The sequence below is a fragment of the Callorhinus ursinus genome, unplaced genomic scaffold, assembly GCF_003265705.2.
Source record: "Callorhinus ursinus isolate GAN/ISIS: 27379988/994484 unplaced genomic scaffold, GSC_fseal_2.0 scaffold71, whole genome shotgun sequence".
Classification (NCBI taxonomy): domain Eukaryota; kingdom Metazoa; phylum Chordata; class Mammalia; order Carnivora; family Otariidae; genus Callorhinus; species Callorhinus ursinus.
This window is the reverse complement of record NW_027397133.1, coordinates 5,489,369-5,515,224: the sequence shown is the minus strand read 5'-3', so window position 1 is coordinate 5,515,224 and position 25,856 is coordinate 5,489,369. Positions and strand designations below refer to the sequence as shown.

The 25,856-nt window shown below is 40.1% G+C and overlaps 1 protein-coding gene and 1 pseudogene across 1 annotated transcript in view; both read right to left on the bottom strand.

The window, feature by feature from the left end:
* Positions 1–1,291: 1,291 nt before the first annotated feature.
* LOC112806951 (interleukin enhancer-binding factor 3 pseudogene) lies at positions 1,292–3,150 on the bottom strand (annotated as a pseudogene).
* Positions 3,151–16,251: 13,101 nt separating this feature from the next.
* Positions 16,252–25,856, bottom strand: part of ZNF235 (zinc finger protein 235) — a 37,217-nt gene continuing 27,612 nt past the window's right edge. The window contains exon 5 of the mRNA XM_025849502.2: positions 16,252–20,019. Coding sequence (XP_025705287.1) covers positions 18,080–20,019 — 1,940 coding nt within the window. The 3' untranslated portion in view covers positions 16,252–18,079. The remainder of the gene's footprint in view (positions 20,020–25,856) is intronic.

The following is a 25,856-nucleotide window of genomic DNA, read 5'->3' as shown; positions in this document are numbered from 1 at the left end:
AAGCAGGGGGAGTGGGAGAGGGAGAAGCAGGCTTCCCGCTGAGGAGGGAGCCCGACGCGGGGCTCTATCCCAGGACCCTGGGATCATGACCTGAGCTGAAGGCAAACGCTTAATGACTAAGCCACCTAGGCGCCTCCTAAAGTCTATTCTTATAATAATACAGACACTCTAGGTTTTTTTTTAATTAGTATTTGCATCTGTTTCCATCATGTTATTTTTTCCTATCTGCAAATAAGAGGAAGTAAAACTTGTAAATTCATTCTGTGATGCCAGCATTACCCTGATACCAAAACCAGATAAAGACACCACAAAAAAGAGAACTACAGGTCAATATCTTTGGTGAACATAGATGCAAAAAATCCTCAATGAAATACTAGCAAACTAAATCAAACAATGCATTTTAACTCAACATTAGGGAAATACAAATCAAAACCAAAATGAGATATCACCTTACACCAGTCAGAATGGCTAAAATTAACACAGGAAACAACAGCTGTTGGCAAGGGTGCAGAGAAAGGGGAACCCTCTTACACTGTTGGTAGGAAGGCAAACTGCTACAGCCACTCTAGAAAACAGTATAGATTCCTCAAAAAGTTAAAAATAAAACTACCCTGTGACCTAGCAATTGCACTAGTAGGTATTTACCCAAAGGATACACAAATACTGATTTGAAGGGGCACATGCACCCTGATGTTTTATAGCAGCATTATCAACAATAGCCAAACTATGGAAAGAGCCCAGATGTCCACTGATTGATAAATGGATGGAGAAGATATGGTATATATACACAATGGACTATCACTCAGCTATCAAAAAGAATAAAACCTTGCCATTTGCAACCATATGAACTAATAAGTGAATGCAGTAAAGTCTCAGGATACAAAAGATGCATGGGATAACTTCAGTCTTTTTGAATTTGTTAAGACTTGTTTTGTGGCCTAATAGGTGATCTATTCTGAAGAATATTCCATGTGCACTTGAAAATAATGTGTATTCTGTTTTAGGATAGAATGTTCTAAATACATCTGTTAAATCCACCTGATCCATTGTTTCCTTGTTGATTTTCTTATTGGATGATCTGTCCATCAATGTAAGTGTGGTGTTAAAGTCCCCTACTATTAGTGTATTACTATTGATTAGTTACTTAAAGTTTGTTATTGTTTTACGTATTTGGGTGTTCCTATGTTAAGTACATAGTTACTTAAAAATGTTATATCCTCTCTTTGGATTTTCCCCTTTGTTATTGTGTCCTTCTTTGTCTCTTGTTACAGTCTTTGTTTTTGTTTTTTTTTTCAGAGTTTTCTTTTTCTTTATTTGTCTACATTCAGCTTAATTCAGATGTACTGCCTGAATGATCCAGACATACAAAAAAAACCCACTCTTTCCCACTGGTTTTTAAAATAAAATCTTCACTTATAAAACTGAAACACTAAAGCATTAAAATACAGAAAGCTCGTTTAACTCACTTCACAAAAGCATTAACAGATGATGTACCCCTTCTGTAGCTATTTAAAGACAAACTGAGTTAACACTAACACCAATTGTAAATAGACAGAGGGATACGTAACTGCAAGAACTCAAAAAACTCTACTCGGACAAAGTTGTGATGGCAACTAACAAACCATTGAAGACATGGAAGTCCCAAACACGGCTAAATATGGGTCACAGGACGGGTCACGGCAGTGACCAGCTGCACCTCACAACACAGCAACGTGGACAGGTTGGGGTGGAGGGGGCCTGGAGGCCAGCTGACATGTTAACTGTGATGCATAAAACTGAATCTTACAACGAGGGGTAAGTGCAGAAGGTACAAATCTTCACCCCTCGGGGGGGGCTTTATCTATACTGGTAGTTCATGCTGTGATCTGCGTTTCTGCCGTAGCCGCCCTGTGAGGACTGGTAGGAGCTGGGAGGGCCGCTGTAATTCTGGCCGGACCCCGGGGAGTTGTAGTTTGATTGTGACGAGTAGCCTCCTTGTTTGCCTTGGTATGAGGAGCCGCCCCCAGAGCCACCGCCGTAGCCCCCGTGTGACCCTGGGTTGTAGGACGACCCGCCTGAGCCGTAGCTGTTCCCGCCGCTCCGGCCTCCACTACCACTGTAGTTGAATTTGCTCTCGTAGCTGTAGTCTGATCCGCCCCCGCCCCCGGGGGAGCTGTAGGAGTTTGAGTAGGAGGAGTAGTTGCCTTGTCCATGGTTATAGCCCTTCTGCTTGCCCTGCGGGGGGCCGTAGTTGCTGTACTGGCCCTGGCTGTACGACTGCTGCTGGCCTTGGTGGGACTGGTAGCCCGAGCCGTAGGACGGCTTCTGCTGGCCCCTGTGCGGCTGCTTCTTTCTGGCGTGTTTCGGGGGCACCGGTGAGTTGTAGTTGTCGCCTTGGTAGTAGGAGCTGTAGCCGGAGGAGCCACCACCGCCCCCGCCGCCGCCACCACCGGCATTCCCAGAATGCCCTCCGTTGCTGTAGAACTGACTGTAGCCTGCTGTCGCCGAGCTGCCTCCGTACCCATAGCTGCCGTAGCCCGCGCCAGCATTCATGTAGCCTCCATGGTTGGCGCCACCAAATCCTCTCCCTCGACCTCGACCTCGGATGTTTCCTCCTCTTCCCCGCCCTCGAAGGTTCGGGGGTGGGGACACTTCATTGTGCATGGGGCCTCCCATGCCAAACCCAGGGTTATGTGGCTTAGCAGCAAATTTCGGTCCACCTCTGACGGGGACGGGGGCTCTCTTCTTCTTGTTGGCTTCCAGGGCGAGAGGGGCATCAGGGAACAGTTTTTCTAGTGCGGCAAGAGCGGCATATGCTTTTGCCACCTTTTTGTTTGAGCCAGCACCCTGAAACTTCTGTCCGTCCACCTCGACCTCCATGACGAAGCGCTTGTCATGGCTGCCCCCGGTCTCGGAGATGAGCTCATACTTGAGGCCACGCCTCTTTTCGTTAAGTTCCATAACAGGGTTCTTGCCATGGTTGGTCAGGATCGGCCCCTGCTGTTTTACGTTCTCGGCGGTGGGATCTGAGGGGAAGGCAGCACTGGGAGTCGAGGAAGCTTCCACCACAGGCGGAGGGGCCACCACAGCCGGCTTTGCTTCCGTTTCCTCAGCGGAATCCTCCCCCTTGCTGATTACAGTCTTTGTTTTAAAGTCTAGTTTATCCAACATAAGTTGGCTACTCCAGCTTTCTTTTGATGTCCATTTGCATGATAAATGCTTTTTTATCCCCTCAGTTTCAATCTGCAGGTGTCTGTAGGTTTAAAATGAGTCTCTGTAGACAGTATGTAGATGGGTCTTTTTTTTTTTTTAATCTGTTCTGTCACCCTGTGTCTTTTGATTGGAGCATTTAGTCCATTTACATTCAAAGTAATTATTGATATATATTTATTGCCATTTATTACTTGTTTGTGGTTGTTTCTGAATACTTTCTCTGATCCTTTCTTTTATGGTTTGCTGGTTTTCTTTAGTGATATATTTGGATTTTTTCCTCTTTGTTCTTTGCCTGTTTATTAGTTGTTTTTGATTTGTGGTTACCATTAGGTTTGCATAGAACATTTTCTGCATATAGCAGTCTATATTAACTTGATGTTTAAGTTTGAATACGTTCTTTACTTCACCCACCCCCATCCACTCGTTTTAAGTATATGGTATCATACTTTATTTTGTGAGTTCTTGGACTGATTTTTTACTGAAATATTCATCAATCCTGCTTTTGTGTTTTTTGCCTTCATACTGTCACTTACGGTCTCTTTTCTACTCAAAAAGTCCCCTTTAATATTGGGTATTTGGAAAATCTGTCCAGTTTTCCCAGCACCATTTTTTGAAGAGGACTTTTTTTTCCATTGGATATTCTTTCTTGCTTTGTTGAAGATTAGTTGACTACAGAGTTGAGGGTCCATTTCTGGGGTCTTTATTCTGTTCCATTGATCTGTGTGTCTGTTTTTGTGCCAGTACCATGCTGTCTTGATGATGACAGCTTTGTAATAGAGCTTGAAGTCAGGCATTGTGACGCCCCCGGCTTTGGTTTTTTGTTTTGTTTTTAATATTCCCCTGGTGATTCGGGGTCTCTTCTGGTTCCATACAAATTTTAGGATTGTTTGTTCTGTGAAAAGTGTCAATGATATTTTGATAGGGATTGCACTGAATGTGTAGATTGCTCTGGGCAGCATAGACATTTTAACAATGTTTATTATTCCAATCCATGAGCATGGAAAGTTTTTCCATCTCTTTCTGTCCTCAATTTCATAAGTGTTTGGAGTTTGAGTACAGATCCTTTACCTCTTTGGTTAGGTTTATTCCTAGGTATTTTATGGTTTTTGGTGCAATTGTGAATGGGATCAATTCCTTAATTTCTCTTTCTTCAGTCACATTGTTAGTGTATAGAAGTGCAACTGATTTCTGTGCATAGATTTTTGTATCCTGCCACGTTGCTGAAGTGCTCTATGACTTCTAGTGTTTTGGGGTGGAGTCTTTTGGGTTTTCCACATAAAGTGTTGTGTCATCTGTGAAGAGAGAGTTTGACTTCTTTGACAATTTGAATGCCTTTATTTCTTTTTGTTGTCTGACTGGTGAGGCTAGGACTTCTAATACTATGTTGAACAATAGTGGTGAGAGTGGGCATCCCTGCCGTGTTCCTGACCTTAAGGGAAAAGCTCTCAGTTTTTCCCCATTGAGAATGATAGTCACTGAGGGCTTTTTATAGATGGCTTTTATGATACTGAGGAATGTTCCCTCTACCCCTACACTGTGAAGAGTTTTAATCAAGAAATGATGGTGTATTTTGTCAAATGCTTTTTCTGCATCAGTTGAGAGGATCATATGGTTCTTTATTTTTTTATTAATGTGCTCTATTACATTGATTTGTAAATGTTGAACCACGCTTGCATCCCAGGAATAAATCCCACCCGGTTGTGGTGAATAATCCCTTTAATGTACAGTTGGATCTTACTAGCTAATATCTTGTTGAGTATTTTGGCATCCATGTTCATCAGAGATATTGGTCTGTAATTCTCTTTTTTGATGGGGTCTTTGGTTTTGGGATCAAGGTAATACAGAACTCATAGAACGAGTTTGGAATTTCCCTCCATTTCTATTTTTTGAAACAGCTTCAGTAGACTAGGTATTATTTCTTCTTTAAATGTTTGGTAGAATTCCCCTGAGAATCCATCTGGCCCTGGACTCTTGTTTTTTGGGAGGTTTTTGATTATTGCTTCAATTTCCTTGCTGGTTATTTGTTCAGATTTTCTACCTCTTCCTGTTTCAGTCTTGGTAGTTTATGTTTCCAGGAATGCATCCATTTCTTCCAGATTGCCTAATTTGTTGGCATATAGTTGCTCATAATATGTTCTAACAATTGCTTGTATTTCCTTTGTATTGGTTTTGATCTCTCCCCTTTCATTCATGATTTTATTAACAATATTTGTTCTTCCAATTCATAAGCATGGAATGTCTTTCCACTTCTTTGTGTCCTTTTCTTCAGTTTCTTTTATCAGTGTTTTATAATTTTCAGAGTACAGATCTTTTACCTTTTTGGTTAGGTTTATTCCTAGGTATCTTATGGTTTTTGGTACAACCTAACCTTACACCCAAAGGAGCTAGAAAAAGAACAAATGAAGCCTAAAGCCAGCAGAAGGAAGGAAATGATGAAGATTAGAGCAGAAATAAATGATAAAGTTAAAAAAAACCAATATAACAGATCAATGAAAGCAAGAGCTTGTTCTTTGAAAAAAATTAATAAAATCGATAACCCCCTAGCCAGACAATTATCAAAAAGCAAAGAGAAAGGACCCAAATAAAATCACAAATGAGAGAGGAGAAATAACAAACAACACCACAGAAATACAAACAATTAGAATATTATGAAAAACTGAGTTCTCAATATGTAACTTCTTTGAAACCCTGCAGGTTATCCCTTTTCTGTTTTCAGTAAGTTTTCATACTAAACATAATTTTTGTATTATGTTAGTCACCATACAGTACATCATTAGTTTTTGATGTAGTGTTCCATGATTCATTGTTTGCATATATACACCCAGTGCTCCATGCAGTACGTGCCCTCCTTAATACCCATCGCCAGGCTAACACATACGCTACCCCCCCTCCCCTCTAGAACCCTCAGTTTGTTTCCCCGGAGTCCATAGTCTTTCTCGGTTCATCTCCCCCTCCGATTCCGCCCCCTTCATTTTTCCTTTCCTTCTCCTAATGTCCTCCATGCTAATTCCTTATGTTCCACAAATTAGTGAAACCATATGATGATTGACTTTCTCTGCTTGACTTATTTCACTTAGCATAATCTCCTCCAGCCCCATCCATGTTGATGCAAAAGTTGGGTATTCATCCTTTCTGATGGCTGAGTAATATTCCATCGTATATATGGACCACATCTTCTTTATCCATTCATCTGTTGAATTGTATCTCAGTTCTTTCCACAGTTTGGCTATTAGGGACATTTCTACCATGAACATTGGGGTGCATATGGCCCTTCTTTTCACTACATCTGTGTCTTTGGGGTAAATACCCACGAGTGCAATTGCTGGGTCATAGGGCAGCTCTATTTTTAATTTTTTGAGGAACCTCCACACTGTTTTCCAAAGTGGCTCTGCATTCCCACCAACAGCGTAAGAGGGTTCCCCTTTCTCCACAACCTCTCCAACGTTTGTTGTTTCTTGCCTTGTCAATTTCTGCCATTCTAACTGGTGTAAGGTGGTATCTCATTGTGGTTTTGATTTGAATTTCCCTGATGGCTAATGATGATGAACACTTTTTCATGTGTCTGTTAGCCATTTGTCTGTCTGCTTTGGAGAAGTGTCTGTTGATGTCTTCTGCCCATTTTTTGACTTATTTGTTTTTTGGGTGTTGAGTTTGAGAAGTTCTTTATAGATCTTGGATATCAGCCCTTTGTCTGTAGTATCATTTCTAAAATTTTCTCCATTCTGTGGGTTGCCTCTTTGTTTTGTTGACTGTTTCCTTTGCTGTGCAGAAGCTTTTTATCTTGATTAAGTCCCAAAAGTTCATTTTTGCTTTTGTTCCCCTTGCCTTTGGGGACGGGTCTTGAAAGAAGTTGCTGTGGCTGATGTCGAAGAGGTTACTGCCTTTGTTCTCCTCTAGAATTTTGATGGATTCCTGTCTCACATTGAGGTCTTTCACCCATTTTGAGTTTATCTTTGTGTATGGTGTAAGAGAATGGTCGTGCTTCATTCTTCTGTATATAGCTGTCCAATTTTCCCAGCACCATTTATTGAAGAGACTGTCTTTTTTTCCATTGCATAGTGTTTCCTGCTTTGTTGAAGATTATTTGACCATAGAGTTGAGGGTCCATATCTGGGCTCTCTATTCTGTTCCATTGGTCTATATGTCTGTTTGTGCCAGTACCATATTAAACATAATTTTTGTTTCTCTTCTAAAGTAGACAGGACAAGTATTATCCACAGTTTTCAGATGAAGAAACCGTTGCTTACTAAGACTTGGAGACAAGGGGGTTCAGGAAATAAAGTAAAAGAAAAAAAAGTATATGCCAACAAACTGGGCAACCTGGAAGAAATGGCTAAATTCCTAGAAATATATAAATTATCAAAACAGGAAGAAATAGGAAACTTGAACAGACTGATAACCAGCAAAGAAATTGAGTCAGTAATAAAAAATCTCCCAACAAACAAAAGTCCAGGGCCAGATGGCTCCACAGGGGAATTCTACCAAACATTTAAAGAGTTAATACCTGTTCTTTTCAAACTATTCCAAAAAAAATAAAAATGGAAGGAAAACTTGAAAATTCATTCTATGAGGCCAGCTTTACCCTGACACAAAACCAGACAAAGACCTCACTAAAAAAAGAGAACTACAGGCCAATATCCTCCATGAACAGGGATGCAAAAATTCTCAATAAAATACGAGCAAACCAAATCCAACAGTATACTAAAAGAATTATTCACCATGACCAAATGGGATTTATTCCTGGGTTGCAAGTGTGGTTCAATATTTTCACCAATCAATATTGATGCACCACACTAATAGAAGAGAGGATTAGAATAGATGCAGAAAATGCACTTGACAAAGTACAGCATCTATTCTTGATAAAAACCCTCAAAATAAAGTAGGGATAGAGAGAACATACCTCAACATCATAAAGGGCATATATGAAAAGCCTACAGCTAATATCATCTCAGTGGGGAAAAACTGAAAGATTTTCCTCTGTGGTCAGGAACATGTGTACATATATACACCGCATCTTCTTTATCCATTCATTGATCAATGGCACTTGCACTGCTTTCATAATTCAGCTATTGTATATAATGCTGCAGTAAACACAGGGGTGCATATAGCTTTTTGAATTACCGTTTTTGTATTCTTTGAGTAAATACCGGTAGTGGAATTGATGGATCATATGGTAGTTCTATTTTTAATTTTTTGATGCTTTCACTGTCTTTTGATTGGAGCATTTAGTCCATTTACATTCGAAGTAACTATTGATAGCTGTGTACTTATTGCCAGTTTACTTGTTTTGTGGTTGTTTTTGTTCTATTTTATTTCTCTTGCTGTCTTCTCTCTGTTAGCTTTGTTTATTGATATACTTGACTTTTTATTGTTTGCATATCTGTTACTGGTTTTTGATTCATGGTTACCATTCCGTTTGTATATAATATCATCTACATATTTACAGTCTATATTAAGTTGATGGTCGCTTATGTTTGAACTCATTCTTTACTCCCCTCAACTCTCCATCTTAGGTCTATGGTGTCATAATTTACATCCTTTTATTTTGTGAGTCCCTTGACTGATTTTTATAGATATACTTTTTTCCTTTTGTGCTTTCTGTTTTTCTTACTCCTGTTTATGGTTTTTCCTTTCCACTCAAATAGTCCCCTTTAACGTTTCTTATTGGGCTGCTTTAGTGGCCATGAACTCCTTTCACTTTTGTTTGTATGGGAAAGGAAACTCTTTATCTCTCCTTCTATTCTGTATGATAGCCTTGCTGAATAGAGTATTCTTGGTTGCAGGTTTTTTTCTTTTAGTACTTTGAATATATCATGGCACCCTCTACTCTCTTGGCCTGCAAAGTTTCTGCTGAAAAATGAGCTGAATACCTTCTGGGGTTTCCCTGGTACATAACTATTTTCTTTCCTCATGCTTTTAAAATTCCCTCTTTATCACTGCTTTTTGCCATTTCACTTACTATATGTCTTGATGTGAACTTCCTTGAGTTGATTTTGTTGGGGGCTCTCTGCCTCCTGGATCTGATTTCCTTCCCCAGATTTGGATTTTCAGCTATTATCTCTTCAAATAATTTTTCTGCCCCCTTTTCCCCTTCTGGGATCCCAATAATGTGAATGTTATTAGGCTTGATTGTGTCAGAGTTCCTTTAATCTATTTTCATTTTTTTTTCATTATTCTTTTTTTTGCTCTCCTGTTCAGCTTGATTGCTTTCCATTACTCCATCTTTCAGGTTGCTGATCCATTCTTCTGCTTCCTCAAGTCTATTCATTCTATCTAGTGTATTTCTAATTTCTGTTACTGAGTTCTTCATCTCTGATTGGTTCTTTTTTATGTTTTCTAACTCTGTGTTAAGGGTCTCACTGAGCTGCTCCACTCTTTACTCAAGTCCAGTGAATATCTTTATGACCAGTACTTTAATTCTCTATCATGCATATTACTTATCTCTGTTTTGTTTAGCTCTTTCTTTGATTTTGTCCTCTTCTTTCATTTGGGACATATTCCTATGTTTCCTCATTTTGTCTAACTCTCTGTGACTATTTCTATGTGTTAGGAAAGTCAGGTATGTTTCCTGCTCTTGGGAGTAGTGGCCTTATGAAGAAAAGATAGTGTAGTGCCCTGCAGTGAAATGTCCCCTGTTCTCCAGAACCTGGAACTTAGAGGAGTATCTCCTATATGTGTTATATGCACTCTGCTGCTGTGGCTGAGCTGCTTTGCCTTTAGTCCAATCATCTGCAATGGTTCTCTTTGCCTGTTGAGGGCAGGGTTGTTAGTGAGCCAGTCTGGGGCTGCCTTGGGCTTAAACTGAGTCAGACCAGGCATTTTCCAGAGCTGCAACAGCACTGAACAGCACTCTCCCTGTGTTGTCCTGGAGAAGCTTTCATTGGTGGGTGGGGTCTGTACTCAGAAACAATGTCTGCCCCCATGCCCACTGCTGGGGCCACAGTCCAACAGGTGTGTGTGTGGTTGTGTGGTGGCCTTTGTCAGGGATGCTTGAACACTGCCAGGCTTGTGGCACTGCTTTGGATAGGATCTGGCCAAGGACATACTTGGGGGGGGCAGGTCTTCAGGAGAATGTGGGGACAGGGTGCATGATACCAGCAAGGTCAGCACTGGTCAGCTAAAGAGGGGACTTGCAGCCACCCAAAATTCCTGCTTAGGGCAGGGCAGGTCCACAGGAGAATGCATGGCATTTTTCATACTGCTGCTTCTATGCTGTATCTCTGTAGGGCTGTTTGTTTTGCTGTCTCTTTAAGGATAAGAACTCAGTTTCCTATTGCCCTCCAAGCTCTTGCAGAGCCACCTGCTAATTTTTAAAGTTCCAGTTGTTCAGTTCCGCTGATAGTTAAAGACTCATGAAATTCGGTTCCTCTGGTTTTCAAAGCCAAATGTTACGGAGATTTTTCTTCTGTGTGGGTCCCCCATGCCTGGGTGCCTGGATTGGGGTCTGGTTTTCTCCCCCCTCTGCATCCATGGTGTGTCCTCTGCCCCCCCCCCCAGGCCGTTTCACAGGTTCGTTTAGCTTCCGTGTCTCTGCCCTTCCTACCCTCTTTGATGTGGCCTCTTCTTTACATGTAGTTCTGGAGAGTCTGTTCTGCTAGTCTTTGGGTCATTTTCTGGGGTATTTACACAGATTTGGGTGTTATCTAGGTGTATCTGTGGGAAGAGGTGAGCTTAGAGTCCTCCTACTCCTCTGTCAACCCCCTAGAACTTGTATTTGGTTATTTTTTGATAGTCTTTATTTCTTAGTTAAGGTTTCTTATTTTTTCCTTCATGGTAAGGATATTTTCCTTTACAGTTTAAGCATAGTTTATAATAGCTTTTTTTTTAAAGATTTTATTTATTTGAGAGAGAGAGAATGAGAGATAGAGAGCTCGAGAGGGAAGAGGGTCAGAGGGAGAAGCAGACTCCCTGCTGAGCAGGGAGCCTGATGTGGGACTCGATCCTGAGACTCCAGGATCATGACCTGAGCCGAAGGCAGTCGCTTAACCAACTGAGCCACGCAGGCGCCCTATAATAGCTTTTTTTAAATAATAGCTTTTAAAAATCATTGTCTGATTCCCACATCTGGATCATCTTGGCATCGATCTCCATTGATCTGTTTTCTCTTGAGAATAGGTCATGTTTTCCAGTTTTCATTTTCTCAAATATCTAAATTATATCCTGGGCATTATGATTAATATACTGAGGAAACTGGATTTCATTATGTTCCTCCAGAGTATTTTAAAAAATATTTTTATTAGGCACTTAATTTAGTTGGGCTCAACTTTCCTCTGGGTGGCAACTCAATTTTTAATTCACTTGTGTTAGTATTGGCTTGGCTCCTTTAAATATTCTCTGTCCTTTATAGCTGAGGAGTCAGCCACATATTTGGGAAGTGCTTCTACACAGAATTTGGAGCTTCCCTTCCCTGGCCCTCTTCCAGAATATCCTACACACCTCATTTTCCAATAGCAGTTACGTATAGGCCTTGTACCCTTTTGTTGGAAAACTTAGGGTTTTCCATGTATGTTTTAGCTGCCCTAAAATAGTGCAGACTGGACTTGCTTTCAGGGTTAAAGCCATAAAAAGTAGGAAACTGACCTTATATTATTTCCTTCTTCCAACTGTTGACCCATCTCCAGAATCTGCCTGCTTTTGTTCATTCTCCAGTGCCTTTGGATAGTTTTAATATTTGGTCTAGAATTTATACTTGTTATCAGCTGGAGTTTTAATGTAATAGGAACTACTTGGCCAGCACATTTAAAATGCTTCTATCATTATCATAAAATTCATATATGGTTACTTATGGTTACTTGTTTACATATATTTACACTATTAAGCAGTGCACCTCTAAAGCCGTGTTTTCCAGCTACATCATGACAACTCATGAAATGTTGCACAGATAAGTTATTCTAACAATTGATCAATCTCAAAAGTCTGAAACTTTTTTTTTAAATCCCTAGTGGTGGCATTATTACTGTAATAGCCTTTTCTGAGAATTGCAATATTAAGTGAAAGATAAAAATTGGGGTTGGAACTAGTGGGCAAAAATACACATAAGTCACAGCCTATCTGGACCACATATTGTAGATTGCTTCATCTAGCATATATTCCTAACCCAATTTGCTCTTCTCTGCCTCTTCTATAGACTGGGAAACATAAACACTCTTGAAGTATTTCTTCCTGTGTTAAGAGGTTGACATGAGACACAGTTTTGGACACTGGGATGTAAATGGAAGTCTGTTCTCCTTTCCAGATATAGGGAGAATTAAGAGAGAGTGAAAACAGGGTAGAAGTAATGGATTTTAGGTCCTTGTGAGTTCCAAGAGTTATTAAAATGAGAACAAAGAGGGTATAAGCTGGTAAAACAAGAGTTGGTGATTAGATAGAATGGAATTTTTGAATCTGAGATTACAGAGGGGTTTCCATTTACATTATCTTATTTCAATTAATTAACATATAGTATATCATTAGTTTCAGATGTAGAGTTCTGTTACTCATCAGTTGCATATTACACCCAGTGCTCATTACATCACATTCCCTCCGTTTACTTTCTTGCTGGCAAGATGTTACCTTTGGAGCCAGGAGCTGAGGTGCTTTGGAAGACAAGACCATTGGTGGCAGAGTAGTCAAGGAACTGAGAGGCCAGGGTTTTGGAAGTGGATATAATAATCTACAAGTAGTCTGACAAGAGTAGTGACAAGGTAGCAAGACTGGTTCTGGAGATAAAATCAAGGAACAAGGAAGAATGAACAGATTGATAGGTGGCTGCATGAAGGAATAGTGGGTAGTTTGTGCAAATTAATGAGGGGAGAGGGAGATAATCATTTGGAAGGGAAAATGAACAAAGATACATACATCCTCTGCCCAAGCCTGGTAAATAGTGCAAGGAGCATGAGAGAAAACAGGATACCATTTGGAAGAGTTTGAGTCCTTGGTGGGGTGACAACTTTCTTCATTGAACTTTCATAATGTTATTAACAATGCCTCATTTACAGGTAGAATTTATTTCCCATTAAACTGTCCAAGCCTCAGAGCAACTGTAGCAACTGTGGAGTTGGTAAACTTTCTTTGACCCTAAAAGTCTATACTCACTAGCTCTCTTTTCATTTATATATAAAAATATATATAAATTTTAATCCTGGCACATTTCAAATATAAAGAAAAATATAACCATTTACAAGCCATCCAACCATTTCCAAACCATCCAACTTTTGTGAATCTACCCAATTTCCACCATGCATTATAACCTCCCCATTCCTGTGACCTGTCTACCCAAAGGACTATAATACAGTCATTAAAGATTAATTTCATGAAAAAATGTACTTACTGTATATTTCTAAGGCGGTAAATCAAAAACTTTAATAAACATGTCTAAACCATATATCTAAATAAAATCAATACAAATAAAAAATATATTAGGGTACTTTTGGAACTAGAGTTTCATCTGAATTTAATTCCCTTCCCAATTTTTATAAATTACAAGATGGGGAGAGGAGAACCTGAAAGAGAATATCAACATTTAAGAAAATAATCTATCTTTGTTTCACATGACTAATATAACTGGTTGAATGGAGATAAAAGAAATAGGCAAACTAACTTTTAAACAAAGTACTTTGTCTATCTATACTTGGCCTAAAGAGAAAAAAGAACTGTAAACAAATCCTGAACACAATCAGGTTTGTTTTTTTTACAATGCTCTTGTGTAGCAACTCCAAACTACTTGCTATGTATTAGAAGACTGAACAAATCAGTAAATAGATTGATGATAGTAGGAGCCAATTTGACTGTTGGAAGTTAACATGGAATACAGAAAAACTAGAAATACTTACTTGAAGGTATCCACATTTTACACATACATACATAAACAAACATGAAAGACTGGTATCCCAATAATGATAACACACAGCACCCAGATCTTAGTTTCTAAATACCAAACCACTCAAAGGAATCAGGTCTCTACTGTAGACTCTGTGGCTGCAGCAGACAGTATACAAGATAAACCCAAGATGATATTATACCAGAAAACAAGCATTCATATTGATGATAGAGAAAAGAGACCTAGGGAAGAGGGGAAAGCTCTACAGATAGAATGCCAAACGCTAAGTATAAGAGGAAGACGGACCAAGAAAGCCATCACTTTGCAATCATCACAGTAATGTTTCAGACAAAAATATCAGTGAACACTAAAACTAGTAGGTGAAAGATAATGAGGTAGTTATTACATAAAGATCTCCCCACAAATTAGTTACTAATTTCAAGGGCAAAACAGCAACTTTATAGTGGAGAACCTTGAAGTCATCAGTATATTCAAGGGATCAAAACTATCACTGATAAAACATGTTTCCTGTTGTAATGCACTGAGAACTATGTGTCACTCATGGAATACTCTTGCCATGCTAATTTGAATTTAATCACAAGGAATCAAACCCATATTTAGGGATAATCTACAAAATACCCCATGCTCTTTGAAGATACGAATTTCATGAAAGACAGAGAAAGGCCGTGTAACTGATCCAGATTCAAAGACTAAAGAAACATGACAACATTATGCAGGGTATGACCCATCTTAAGATTTGATCCTGGAATAGGAAAAAAAAAAATTGATATGTGGGACAACTGTGGAATTTGAATAAGTTGTAGATTAGAAAATATTATAAGCGAAGTCTGGTAGTCTTAAAATTTGTTTGCAAATTCCTTGACATTTCTCTTATCAAGAGGTGGAGTCCATGCTCCCTCTCCTTGATCCTAGATAGGTTTTTGTGACTGCCTCCTCAAATTCTAACACTGTAACCTCCAAGGGTAGATTAGACAAGGCCATAGTACTCCTGCTGGTTTCTCTTGGGATACTCTGAGCCTCCACATAGCATCCAGTCAGTATGAAGTGGCCATGCCAAAGGGTCCACATAAAGCTAGAAAGACATGCTTGAGGAACAAAAGCTGTTTGGGTTCTCTCAGCTCAGGTGCTAGACAACTGAATGATCTGGTTGGACTCTAATCACAGTAGATACACTAAGGCTATATAGGAATTTTGTTGTTCTTGCATCTTTCTTGAAAGTTGAGAATACATTGAAAATATAGGCTTTAAAACTCTCAAAACATTACAAGTTTAAAAATGTATTATAATAACCCCTTTTAAGGTAATCAGATCACCTATAAGTGAAACTGTATGATAATTGTCTTTCTCAGCTTGACTTATTTCACTTAGCATAAACCCCTCCAATCCCATCCATGTCGATGCAAGTGGTGGGTACTCATCCTTTCTGATGGCTGAGTAATATCCCATTATATATATGGACCACATCTTCTTTATCCATTTGTCTCTTGAAGGGCATCTTGGCTTCTTCCACAGTTTGGCTATTGTGGACATTGCTGCTATGAACGTTGGGACATGAGGAATAGCAGGGAGGACATCAGGAGCAGGAAGGGAAAAATGAAGGGGGGTGGGAATCGGAGGGGGAGACGAACCATGAGAGACTATGGACTCTGGGGAAACAAACTGAGGGTTTCAGAGGGGAGGGGGGTGGGGGGATGGGTTAGCCTGGTGATGGGTATTAAGGAGGGCACGTACTGCAATGAGCACTGGGTGTTATACGCAAACAATGAATCATGGAACATTACATCAAAAACTAATGAAATACTGTATGGTGACTAATATAATAAAAAATCAGATCATATTTATACATATATGAGAATATTCTACATATAGATCACAATACACTTATAGGTATGAATATGATCTGGTTACCTTTAAAGGGGGCATTAGAGATTTACGTGTATATGTATCTCCTACAAAACCTTATGTCTCTGGCCACTTTTCTATGTATATCCTGGGTATTTACCAATGTTAGTAACCATAAGTTTATTTTTTCATTGCATTCTGCATAATATTCCACTGAATGGATAAGTCCTAAATTGTTTTGTCAATCTAACGGATGAATGCAAATTGTGCCATTACCAACAATGAAACAATGAACATCCTTTCATATGGATCTGTAAATAGGTTTCATGCCCTATGGTGAGATAAGATTATTAGATTTAGCTTTATGCTTTAGATTTATTTTTTATTTTATTTTTTAAAGATTTTATTCATTTGACAGAGACAGCAAGAGAGGGAACACAAGCAGGGGGAGTGGGAGAGGGAGAAGCAGGTTTCCTGCAGAGCAGGGAGCCTGATGTGGGGCTTGATCCCAGGACCCTGGGATCATGACCTAAGCTGAAGGCAGATGCTTGCACCCCAAGCTTTAGATTTAGATTAGATTTAGCATTAGGGAATATTTATTTGTGCAATTTTATTGTCTCACAGTCTTACTGTTTTGGTAAACAGTAATAATGGTCACTGTAGATAATTTTTCAAAAAGCTAAAACCACCCTAAGCCTCTCTGCCAGAGCAAACCAGGTAGCATGTCCATGAACGTCCCTCTACATATTACCTCCTTGTATGTAAGCACATCTGTAGGTATACATATTATTACTTGGGCCACACATACTGGGAAGGCTCTAATGTAGCTTTCTCATGAATGATGGTTCTCTGTCCTTACAGACCATGTCCTTTTTTTGTGTGTGTGTGGCTGTGTATTAGAATATATTTATTCCACTACTTTGCTAATACTTATTTCCTTTAAAAAAATCAGTATAAACATCCTTGTGTACACTCTCACTTTTGCTATAATCTCCTAAGCAAAGCATCTAGTGCTAGGATTGCCAGGTCAAAGGGTATTTTGATATATATTGACCAGTTAATGTCCACTCCTGACAAGAGGTATTGAACACAGAATGCCCTGTAAACAGTAATCCACCTAAATTGTTACATTTAATGAAATTTCAATAAAAACCCAACTGGTTTCTTGCTCTGCCTTCCATGGGGGGTGGGGGAGAGGTGGGGATGGGGTGTGACAAAATTAATCTGCCAAAGCCCCTGCCTACACAGGTCTGGATGAAGGACTGTGCATAGGGAAGGCAATCTGACCTAAGCATGAAGGGAAATAATGAGAAGAAACCAATTACTAACAATTCAAGTTTACTAAAAAACTTCTTGTCATTAGTAACTACTTTTAACACTTTCAAAGAGTAACAGTGAAATCCTACCTTAATGAATTAGGGTCCAAAATTTCCAGGCATATAAATTGTAGTATGTTATTAGTTAAAAACAGTATTATCAGTCTATAAAATACAAACTAATGATACTAAATATTACACTGTACACAAGGGCTGACATACTACAAAGAACCAGGGCTGGATGGAGGATGGGGGCCATTCACAAATTTCATCCAAATTTGCCTTACTGTGGATGACAGCATGACATGATTTTCTGTACTTGAACGTTTCCTGAAATCTCATTAAGGCTACTTGCAGGATTCCTTTTGAGTATGTTATTATGAAATCTGGGTAGGGGAGTACAATTTTTAAATACTTGTCCTAATGATAGATTTTCTCCCTTTATTCAGTAATTGCTGGGCATCTATTAGGAGCCAAGCACACTTCTACATGGTAGAGATAAAGCAGTGAAAAACATCCCTCCCTACATGGAGGTTACATTGCCGTTGCCGTTAATTTTACTTGTCCCTCATGATACTTTCATTAAAGTTCTGCCCCTAATCTTCATTTATAAGGCCTCTTTCCTGGGTAGACTCAGATGAATTTTGAAATTCTTTTGCGTTGCATCCTGAAAATTGGGACATTCAGAACTCAAACATTGACTGTATTTATAGGTTTTCTCTCTGTGAAATCTGATGTTTGTAAAGAATTTATCTCCCGAGTCCTTAAAACAGCACTTTACAGAGCTTACTTGCATGTGAAGATTCCTTGAGGCTTCTGAATTCTGAAGGAACTTCCCACAATTCCCAGCATCGATTTTCCAGTAGAGAGGAGGATGTGAACTTTGAAGGCTACACCACACCTCACGTGTCTACAGATTTCCTCCAGTGTGGACTCTCTGATGGTATACAAGATGTGATCTCTGGCTGAAGCCTTTGCAACAGACATCACATATGTATGGCCTTTCCCCAGTGTGGACCCTCTGATGTGTGTGAAAATGCGAGGCCTGACTGAAGCCTTTACCACACTGCTGACATGTATAGGGTTTCTCTCCTGTGTGAACTCTCTGATGAGCACTGAGCCCAGCACTCCAACTAAATTCTTTCCCACACTCCTCACATTTAAATGGTTTCTCTCCAGTGTGAATTATCTGATGGACTTGAAGATTTGACCTCTGGCTGAAGGCCTTACCACACGTATCACATTTATATGGTTTCTCTCCAGTGTGGACTCTCTGATGGGCTTGAAGATGTGAGGCCTGGCTGAATCGCTTCTGACACGCTTCACACTTGAATGGCTTCTCCCCAGTGTGGACACTCTGATGAGCTTGAAGATTTGAGGCCTGACTGAAGCCCTTCCCACACTCTTCACATTTATAAGGTTTCTCTCCTGTGTGAACCCTCTGATGATTGTGAAGATTCAAGCTCCAATTGAAGCGCTTCCCACACACCTCACATTTGTATGGTTTTTCTCCAGTGTGGACCCTCTGGTGGGCTTGAAAATATGAACTTTGACTGAAGCCTTTACCACACACATTGCAGCGAAATGGTTTCTCTCCTGTGTGAACTCTCTGATGGCTCTGAAAACTTGAGGCTGAACTAAAACCCTTCCCACACTCTTCACACTTATACGGTTTCTCCCCGGTGTGGACTCGTTGGTGGCTGTGAAGGTTAAAGCTCAAACTGAAGCACTTCCCACATTCATCACACTTGTATGGTTTCTCTTCAGTGTGGACTCTTTGATGGGTATGAAGATTTGAGCTACAACTAAAGCGTTTACCACAGTCTCCACATTTGTATGGTTTCTCTCCAGTGTGGATTCTCTCGTGGGCCTGAAGATGTGATCTCTGAGTGAAGCCCTTCCCGCATACCTCACATTTGTAAGGTTTCTCTCCAGTGTGAACTCTGCAATGAATATTCAGATCAGTGCTACGACTGAAGCCCTTCCCACAACTTTCACATCGGTAGGGTTTCTCTCCCGTGTGGATAGGCAAATGGGCATAAAGATGTGAGGTCTGATTAAAGCTCTTACCACACTCAAGGCACGAATAGGGCTTCTCCCCTGTGTGGACTCTCTGGTGAGTTTGCAGGTTTGAGCTCTGGCTGAAACCCTTCCCACACTCATGACACCAATAGCGTTTCTTTCCTGTGTAAACACTTTGCTGAATGGGAACAGCTGAGCTATAACTGGTGTCCTTCTCATGTGCACTGTAAGGGGAGGACTTCTTTCCCGAGTGTACCTGTTGATGAAGTTCAAGACTGGGGCCATCACTGAATGCTTTCTCACATTCACTACAGTGGTAGGTCTGCTGGATAAGAGGGGACACCTTACCACAGTCATTATTGTGAGCTTTGTCTCTTTTGTGCACTGTATCGTCATCATGGTGGTGTGAAATACAACTGAAAATGTTAACGTATGGAGCAAATATACATAATTGGCTTTTCATCTGAGTCTTACAACTTCTCTGGTAATTCTGTGTTTCACTGAGATATATTTTACTCCAAGAATTATGAGCTCTCCCAGCCAGAAATTCTTGCTTTTCAATAATCTTGGAATGATCCTCTAGAAGATTCATGATACAGCTGTCCTCCACAGAAGCCTGAATACATATTCCTGCTCCCACTTGACAGGGGGAATCACACTGGTCGGGGAACTGAGAACTCTTTCCTTGAATATTTATCACAGAGTCTTGATTTTTGTTTAATTTGCTCACAACACGTCTCTTGATTTGCCAACATGAAAGCTCTCCCAACGAAAGGCACCTTATTCCTGCTTCATGAAGAGTCTCCACCTCATTTTGATTCCTACCTCCTGAAAGAATAAGGATAAAGAATTAGGGACAGAAAGAGTGACATCAGCAAGGTGGTAAACAGAAACTCCAAGCCCTTGTTCCCCAAAGAAAACATTAAAAAAAAAAAAGGCTAGCTGAAAAAGATCTATAGCAAACAAGGGACCATCCAGTAGAAAAAAATACACTTAAAATGGGAGGAAATTTGGGATCAGCCCAAAGTGAGGGTTTAAGGTCTTCTCAGGTCTTTACTGAGTATGTCTTACCTTGAGGCTGTGTGGGCTTTTCCCCATTCTCCATATGCAGCTACTTTTAAATGTAGTGGCAGTTTTACTTTTGGTAAGGTACAGTCTGAGGGATGCAGGAGCCCACCTCGCAATTCCCTACTTCAAACTGGGCAGAGCAGAGCAGACTTTATTTGCACTGGTCTAACCTGTTTGGGGGCTGCTGGAGGGACCAGTGTCGATTCTGTCTGACTTGGAGACAGGGCCTCGGGGGAGCTGCAGGGGGATTACAGACCTGCAGAAGGCTGGGGAGAATGATTACGTGTGAAGGAATGCAAAAGAACACCTATGTCCCCATAAAGCTAGGGTGACAATCTTTGGGAGGTTCAGACACTTAAAAGCATCTTTGTATATGATAGAGTTGAGAAAAACACACACACATAAGCCCAGGCAAGACACAGGCTCAGAACATTCCTGAGAAGACCTTAAGCCCTCACCCTGGGGAGACCCCGGGGTTCACAACATACCCTGCACATTAGTGAAGGTCTTCCCTGAAAAAAAGAGCTGGTCTCAAAAGCATACCAAAAAAAAAAAAAAAGAAAAACAGGAAAAATGCCTATTTGGAGGAATAAAGTGGCAGCAACGAATAGTCTGTGACAGGTATCAGCAGTGTCAGACAAGGTCTTTAGAACTGTCTGAAATACACTCAAAGAGCTAAACGAGAGAGTGATGTAAACAGGAAGGCAGAATGGGATGGTCCAGCCCTCGGTACCGCACAGGAGCAACAGATAAACAACACCACACAGACAACGACTTTGTGAGAACTCTGAAAACCAGGTAAGCTGCAGCAATAATACAATGTTTAACCAAGTAAAAGATGTACTCAAAGCTCTACAAAATTTCCCAGTTTTTCTTTAAATTTTTTATTGTTAATCATCATACATTAAATCATTAGTTTTTTTATGTAGTGTTCCATGATTCATTGTGCATAACACCCAGTGCTCCATGCAGAACGTGCCCTCTTTAGTACCCATCACCAAGCTAACCCATCCCCCCACCCCCTCCCCTCTAGAATGCTGTTTGTTTTTCAGAGTCCATCGTCTCTCATGGTTTGTCTCTCCCTCCAATTTACCCCCCTTCATTCTTCCCCTCCTGCTATCTTTTTTTTTTTCTTAACATATATTGCATTATTTGTTTCAGAGGTACAGATCTGTGATTCAACAGTCTTGCACAATTCACAGCGCTCACCCACGGCACATATCCTCCCCAATGTCTATCACCCAGCCACCCCATCCCTCCCACCCCCCACCACTCCAGCAACCCTCAGTTTGTTCCCTGAGATTAAGAAATCCTTGTATCAGTGAGGTCATATGATACATGTCTTTCTCTGATTGACTTATTTCACTCAGCATAACACCCTCCAGTTCCATCCACGTTGCAAATGGCAAGATCTCATTCCTTTTGATGGCTGCATAATATTCCATTGCATGTATATACCACATCTTCTTTATCCATTCATCTGTCGATGGACATGTTGACTCTTTCCACAGTTTGGCTATTGTGGACATTGCTGCTATAAACGTTGGGGTGCACGTACGCCTTCGGATCCCTACATTTGTATCTTTGGGGTAAATACCCAGTAGTGCAATTGCTGGATCGTATGGTAGCTCTATTTTCAACTTTTTGAGGAACCTCCATACTGTTTTCCAGAGTGGTTGCACCAGCTTGCATTCCCACCAACAGTGTAGGAGGGTTCCCCTTTCTCCGCATCCCCGCCAACATCTGTCAATTTCTGACTTGTTAATTTTAGCCATTCTGATTGGTGTGAGGTGGTATCTCACTGAGGTTTTGATTTGGATTTCCCTGATGCCGAGCAATGTGGAGCACTTTTTCACGTGTCTGTTGGCCATTTGGATGTCTTCTTTGGAAAAATGTCTGTTCATGTCTTCTGCCCACTTCTTGATTGGATTATTTGTTCTTTGGGTGTTGAGTTTGATAAGTTCTTTATAGATTTTGGATACTAACCCTTTATCTGATATGTCATTTGCAAATATCTTCTCCCATTCTGTCGGTTGTCTTTTGGTTTTGTAGACTGTTTCTTTTGCTGTGCAAAAGCCTTTTATCGTGATGAAATCCCAATAGTTCATTTTTGCCCTTGCTTCCCTTGCCTTTGGCGATGTTTCTAGGAAAAAGGTGCTGCGGCTGAGGTCGAAGAGGTTGCTGCCTGTGTTCTCCTTTAGGATTTTGATGGACTCCTGTCTCACGTTTAGGTCTTTCAACCATTTGGAGTCTATTTTTGTGTGTGGTGTAAGGAAATGGTCCAGTTTCATTCTGCTGCATGTGGCTGTCCAATTTTCCCAACACCATTTGTTGAAGAGACTTTTTTTCAGTGGACATTCTTTCCTGCTTTGTCGAAGATTACTTGACCATAGAGTTGAGGGTCCATTTGTGGGCTCTCTATTCTGTTCCATTGATCTATGTGTCTGTTTTTGTGCCAGTACCATACTGTCTTGATGATGACAGCTTTGTAATAGAGCTGGAAGTCTGGAATTGTGATGCTGCCAGCTTTGCTTTTCAACATTCCTCTGGCTATTCGGGGTCTTTTCTGGTTCCATACAAATTTTAGGATTATTTGTTCCATTTCTTTGAAAAAAGTGGATGGTATTTTGATGGGGATTGCATTGAATGTGTAGATTGTTCTAGGTAGCATTGACATCTTCACAATATTTGTTCTTCCAATCCATAAGCATGGAACATTTTTCCATTTCTTTGTGTCTTCCTCAATTTCTTTCATGAGTATTTTATAGTTTTCTGAGTACAGATCCTTTGCCTCTTTGGTTAAATTTATTCCGAGGTATCTTATGGTTTTGGGTGCAATTGTAAATGGGATCGACTCCTTCATTTCTCTCTCTTTTGTCTTGTTGGTGTATAGGAATGCCACTGATTTCTGTTCATTGATTTTATATCCTGCCACTTCACTGAATTCCTGGATGAGTTCTAGCAGTTTTGGGGTGGAATCTTTTGGGTTTTCCACATAAAGTATCATATCATCTGCAAAGAGTGAGAGTTTGACTTCTTCTTTGCCAATCTGGATGCCTTTGAGTTCTTTTTGTTGTCTGATTGCTGTGGCTAGGACTTCTAATACTATGTTGAATAGCAGTGGTGAGAGTGGACATCCCTGCTGCATTCCTGACCTCAAGGGGAAAGCTCTCGGTTTTTCCCCATTGAGAATGATATTCACTGTAGGTTTTTCATAGATGGCTTTTAGGATATTGAGGTATGTATCCTCTATCCCTATACTCTGAAGAGTTTTGATCAAGAAAGGATGCTGTACTTTGTCAAATGCTTTTTCTGCATCTATTGAGAGGATCATATGATTCTTGTTCTTTCTTTTGTTAATGTATTGTATCACGTTGATTGATTTGCAGATGTTGAACCAACCTTGCAGCCCAGGGATAAATCCCACTTAGTCGTGTGTGGGTGGGTCGTGTGGGTCGTGAATAATCCTTTTAATGTACTGTTGGGTCCTATTGGCTAGTATTTTGGTGAGAATTTTTGCATCCATGTTCATCAAGGATATTGGTAATTCTCCTTTTTGATGGGGTCTTTGGTTTTGGGATCAAGGTAATGGTGGCCTCATAAAACGAGTTTGGAAGTTTTCCTTCCATTTCTATTTTTTGGAACAGTTTCAGGAGAATAGGTATTAATTCTTCTTTAAATGTTTGGTAGAATTTCCCTGGGAAGCCATCTGGCCCTGGGTTTTTGTTTGTTGGGAGATTTTTGATGACTGCTTCAATTTCCTTAGTGGTTATAGGTCTGTTCAGGTTTTCTATTTCTTCCTGGTTCAGTTTTGGTAGTTGATACATCTCTAGGAATGCATCCATTTCTTCCAGGTTATCTAATTTGCTGGCATACAGTTGCTCATAATATGTTCTTATAATTGTATTTCTTTGGTGTTGGTTGTGATCTCTCCTCTTTCATTCATGATTTTGTTGATTTGGGTCATTTCTCTTTTCTTTTTGATAAGTCTGGCCAGGGGCTTATCAATCTTGTTAATTCTGTCAAAGAACCAGCTCCTAGTTTCGTTGATCTGTTCTACTGTTCTTTTGGTTTCTAGTTCATTGATTTCTGCTCTGATCTTTATTACTTCTCTTTTTCCTGTTGGGTTTAGGCTTTATTTGCTGTTTTTTTCTCTAGCTCCTTTAGGTGTAGGGTTAGGTTGTGTATTCGAGACCTTTCTTGTTTGAGAAAGGCTTGTATTGCTATATACTTTCCTCTTAGGACTGCCTTTGCTGCATCCCAAAGATTTTGAACAGTTGTGTTTTCATTTTCATTTGTTTCCATGAATTTTTTTTAATCCTTTACTTTCCTGGTTGACCCATTCATTCTTTATTAGGATGCTCTTTAGCCTCCATGTATTTGAGTTCTTTCCGACTTTCCTCTTGTGATTGAGTTCTAGTTTCAAAGCATTGTGGTCTGAAAATATGCAGGGAATAACCCCAATCTTTTGGTACCGGTTGAGACCTGATTTGTGACCTAGGATGTGATCTATTCTGGAGAATGTTCCATGGGCACTAGAGAAGAATGTGTATTCTGTTGCTTTGGGATGGAATGTTCTGAATATGTCTGTGAAGTCCATTTGGTCCAGTGTGTCATTTAAAGTCTTTATTTCCTTGTTGATCTTTTGCTTAGATGATCTGTCCATTCCAGTCAGGGGGGTGTTAAAGTCCCCCACTATTATTGTTGTCAATGTGTTTCTTTGCTTTTGTTATTAATTGCCTTATATAACTGGCTGCTCCCATGTTAGGGGCATGGATATTTACAACTGTTAGATCTTCTTGTTGGATAGACCCTTTAAGTAGGATATAGTGTCCTTCCTCACCTCTTATTACAGTCTTTGGTTTAAAATCTAATTTGTCTGATATAAGGATTTCTACCCCAGCTTTTTTTTTTGGTGTCCATTAGCATGGTAAATGGTTTTCCACCCCCTCACTTTCAATCTGGGGGTGTCTTTGGGTCCTAAACAAGTCTCTGGCAGACAGCATATCGATGGGTCTTGTTTTTTAATCCAATCTGATAGCCTGTGTCTTTTGATTGGGGCATTTAGTCCATTTACATTCAGGGTAACTATTGAAAGATATGAATTTAGTGCCATCGTATTGCCTGTAAGGTGACTGTTACTGTATATTGTCTGCGTTCCTTTCTGGTCTATGCTGCTTTTAGGCTCTCTCTTTGCTTAGAGCACCCCTTTCAATATTTCTTGTAGGGCTGGTTTCATGTTTGCAAATTCCTTTAGTTTTTATTTGTCCTGGAAGCTTTTTATCTTTCCTTCAATTTTCAATGACAGCCTAGCTGGATATCGTATTCTTGGCTGTATATTTTTCTCATTTAGTGCTCTGAATATATAATGCCAGTCCTTTCTGGCCTGCCAGGTCTCTCTGGATATGTCTGTTGCCAGTCTAATGTTTCTACCATTGTAGGTTACAGATCTCTTCTCCTGAGCGGCTTTCAGGATTTTCTCTTTGTCTCTGAGACTCGTAAGTTTTACTATTAGATGTCGGGGTGTTGACCTATTTTTATTGTTTTTTTTTTAATTTTTTTTATTTGAGAGAGAATGAGAGATAGCACGAGAGAGA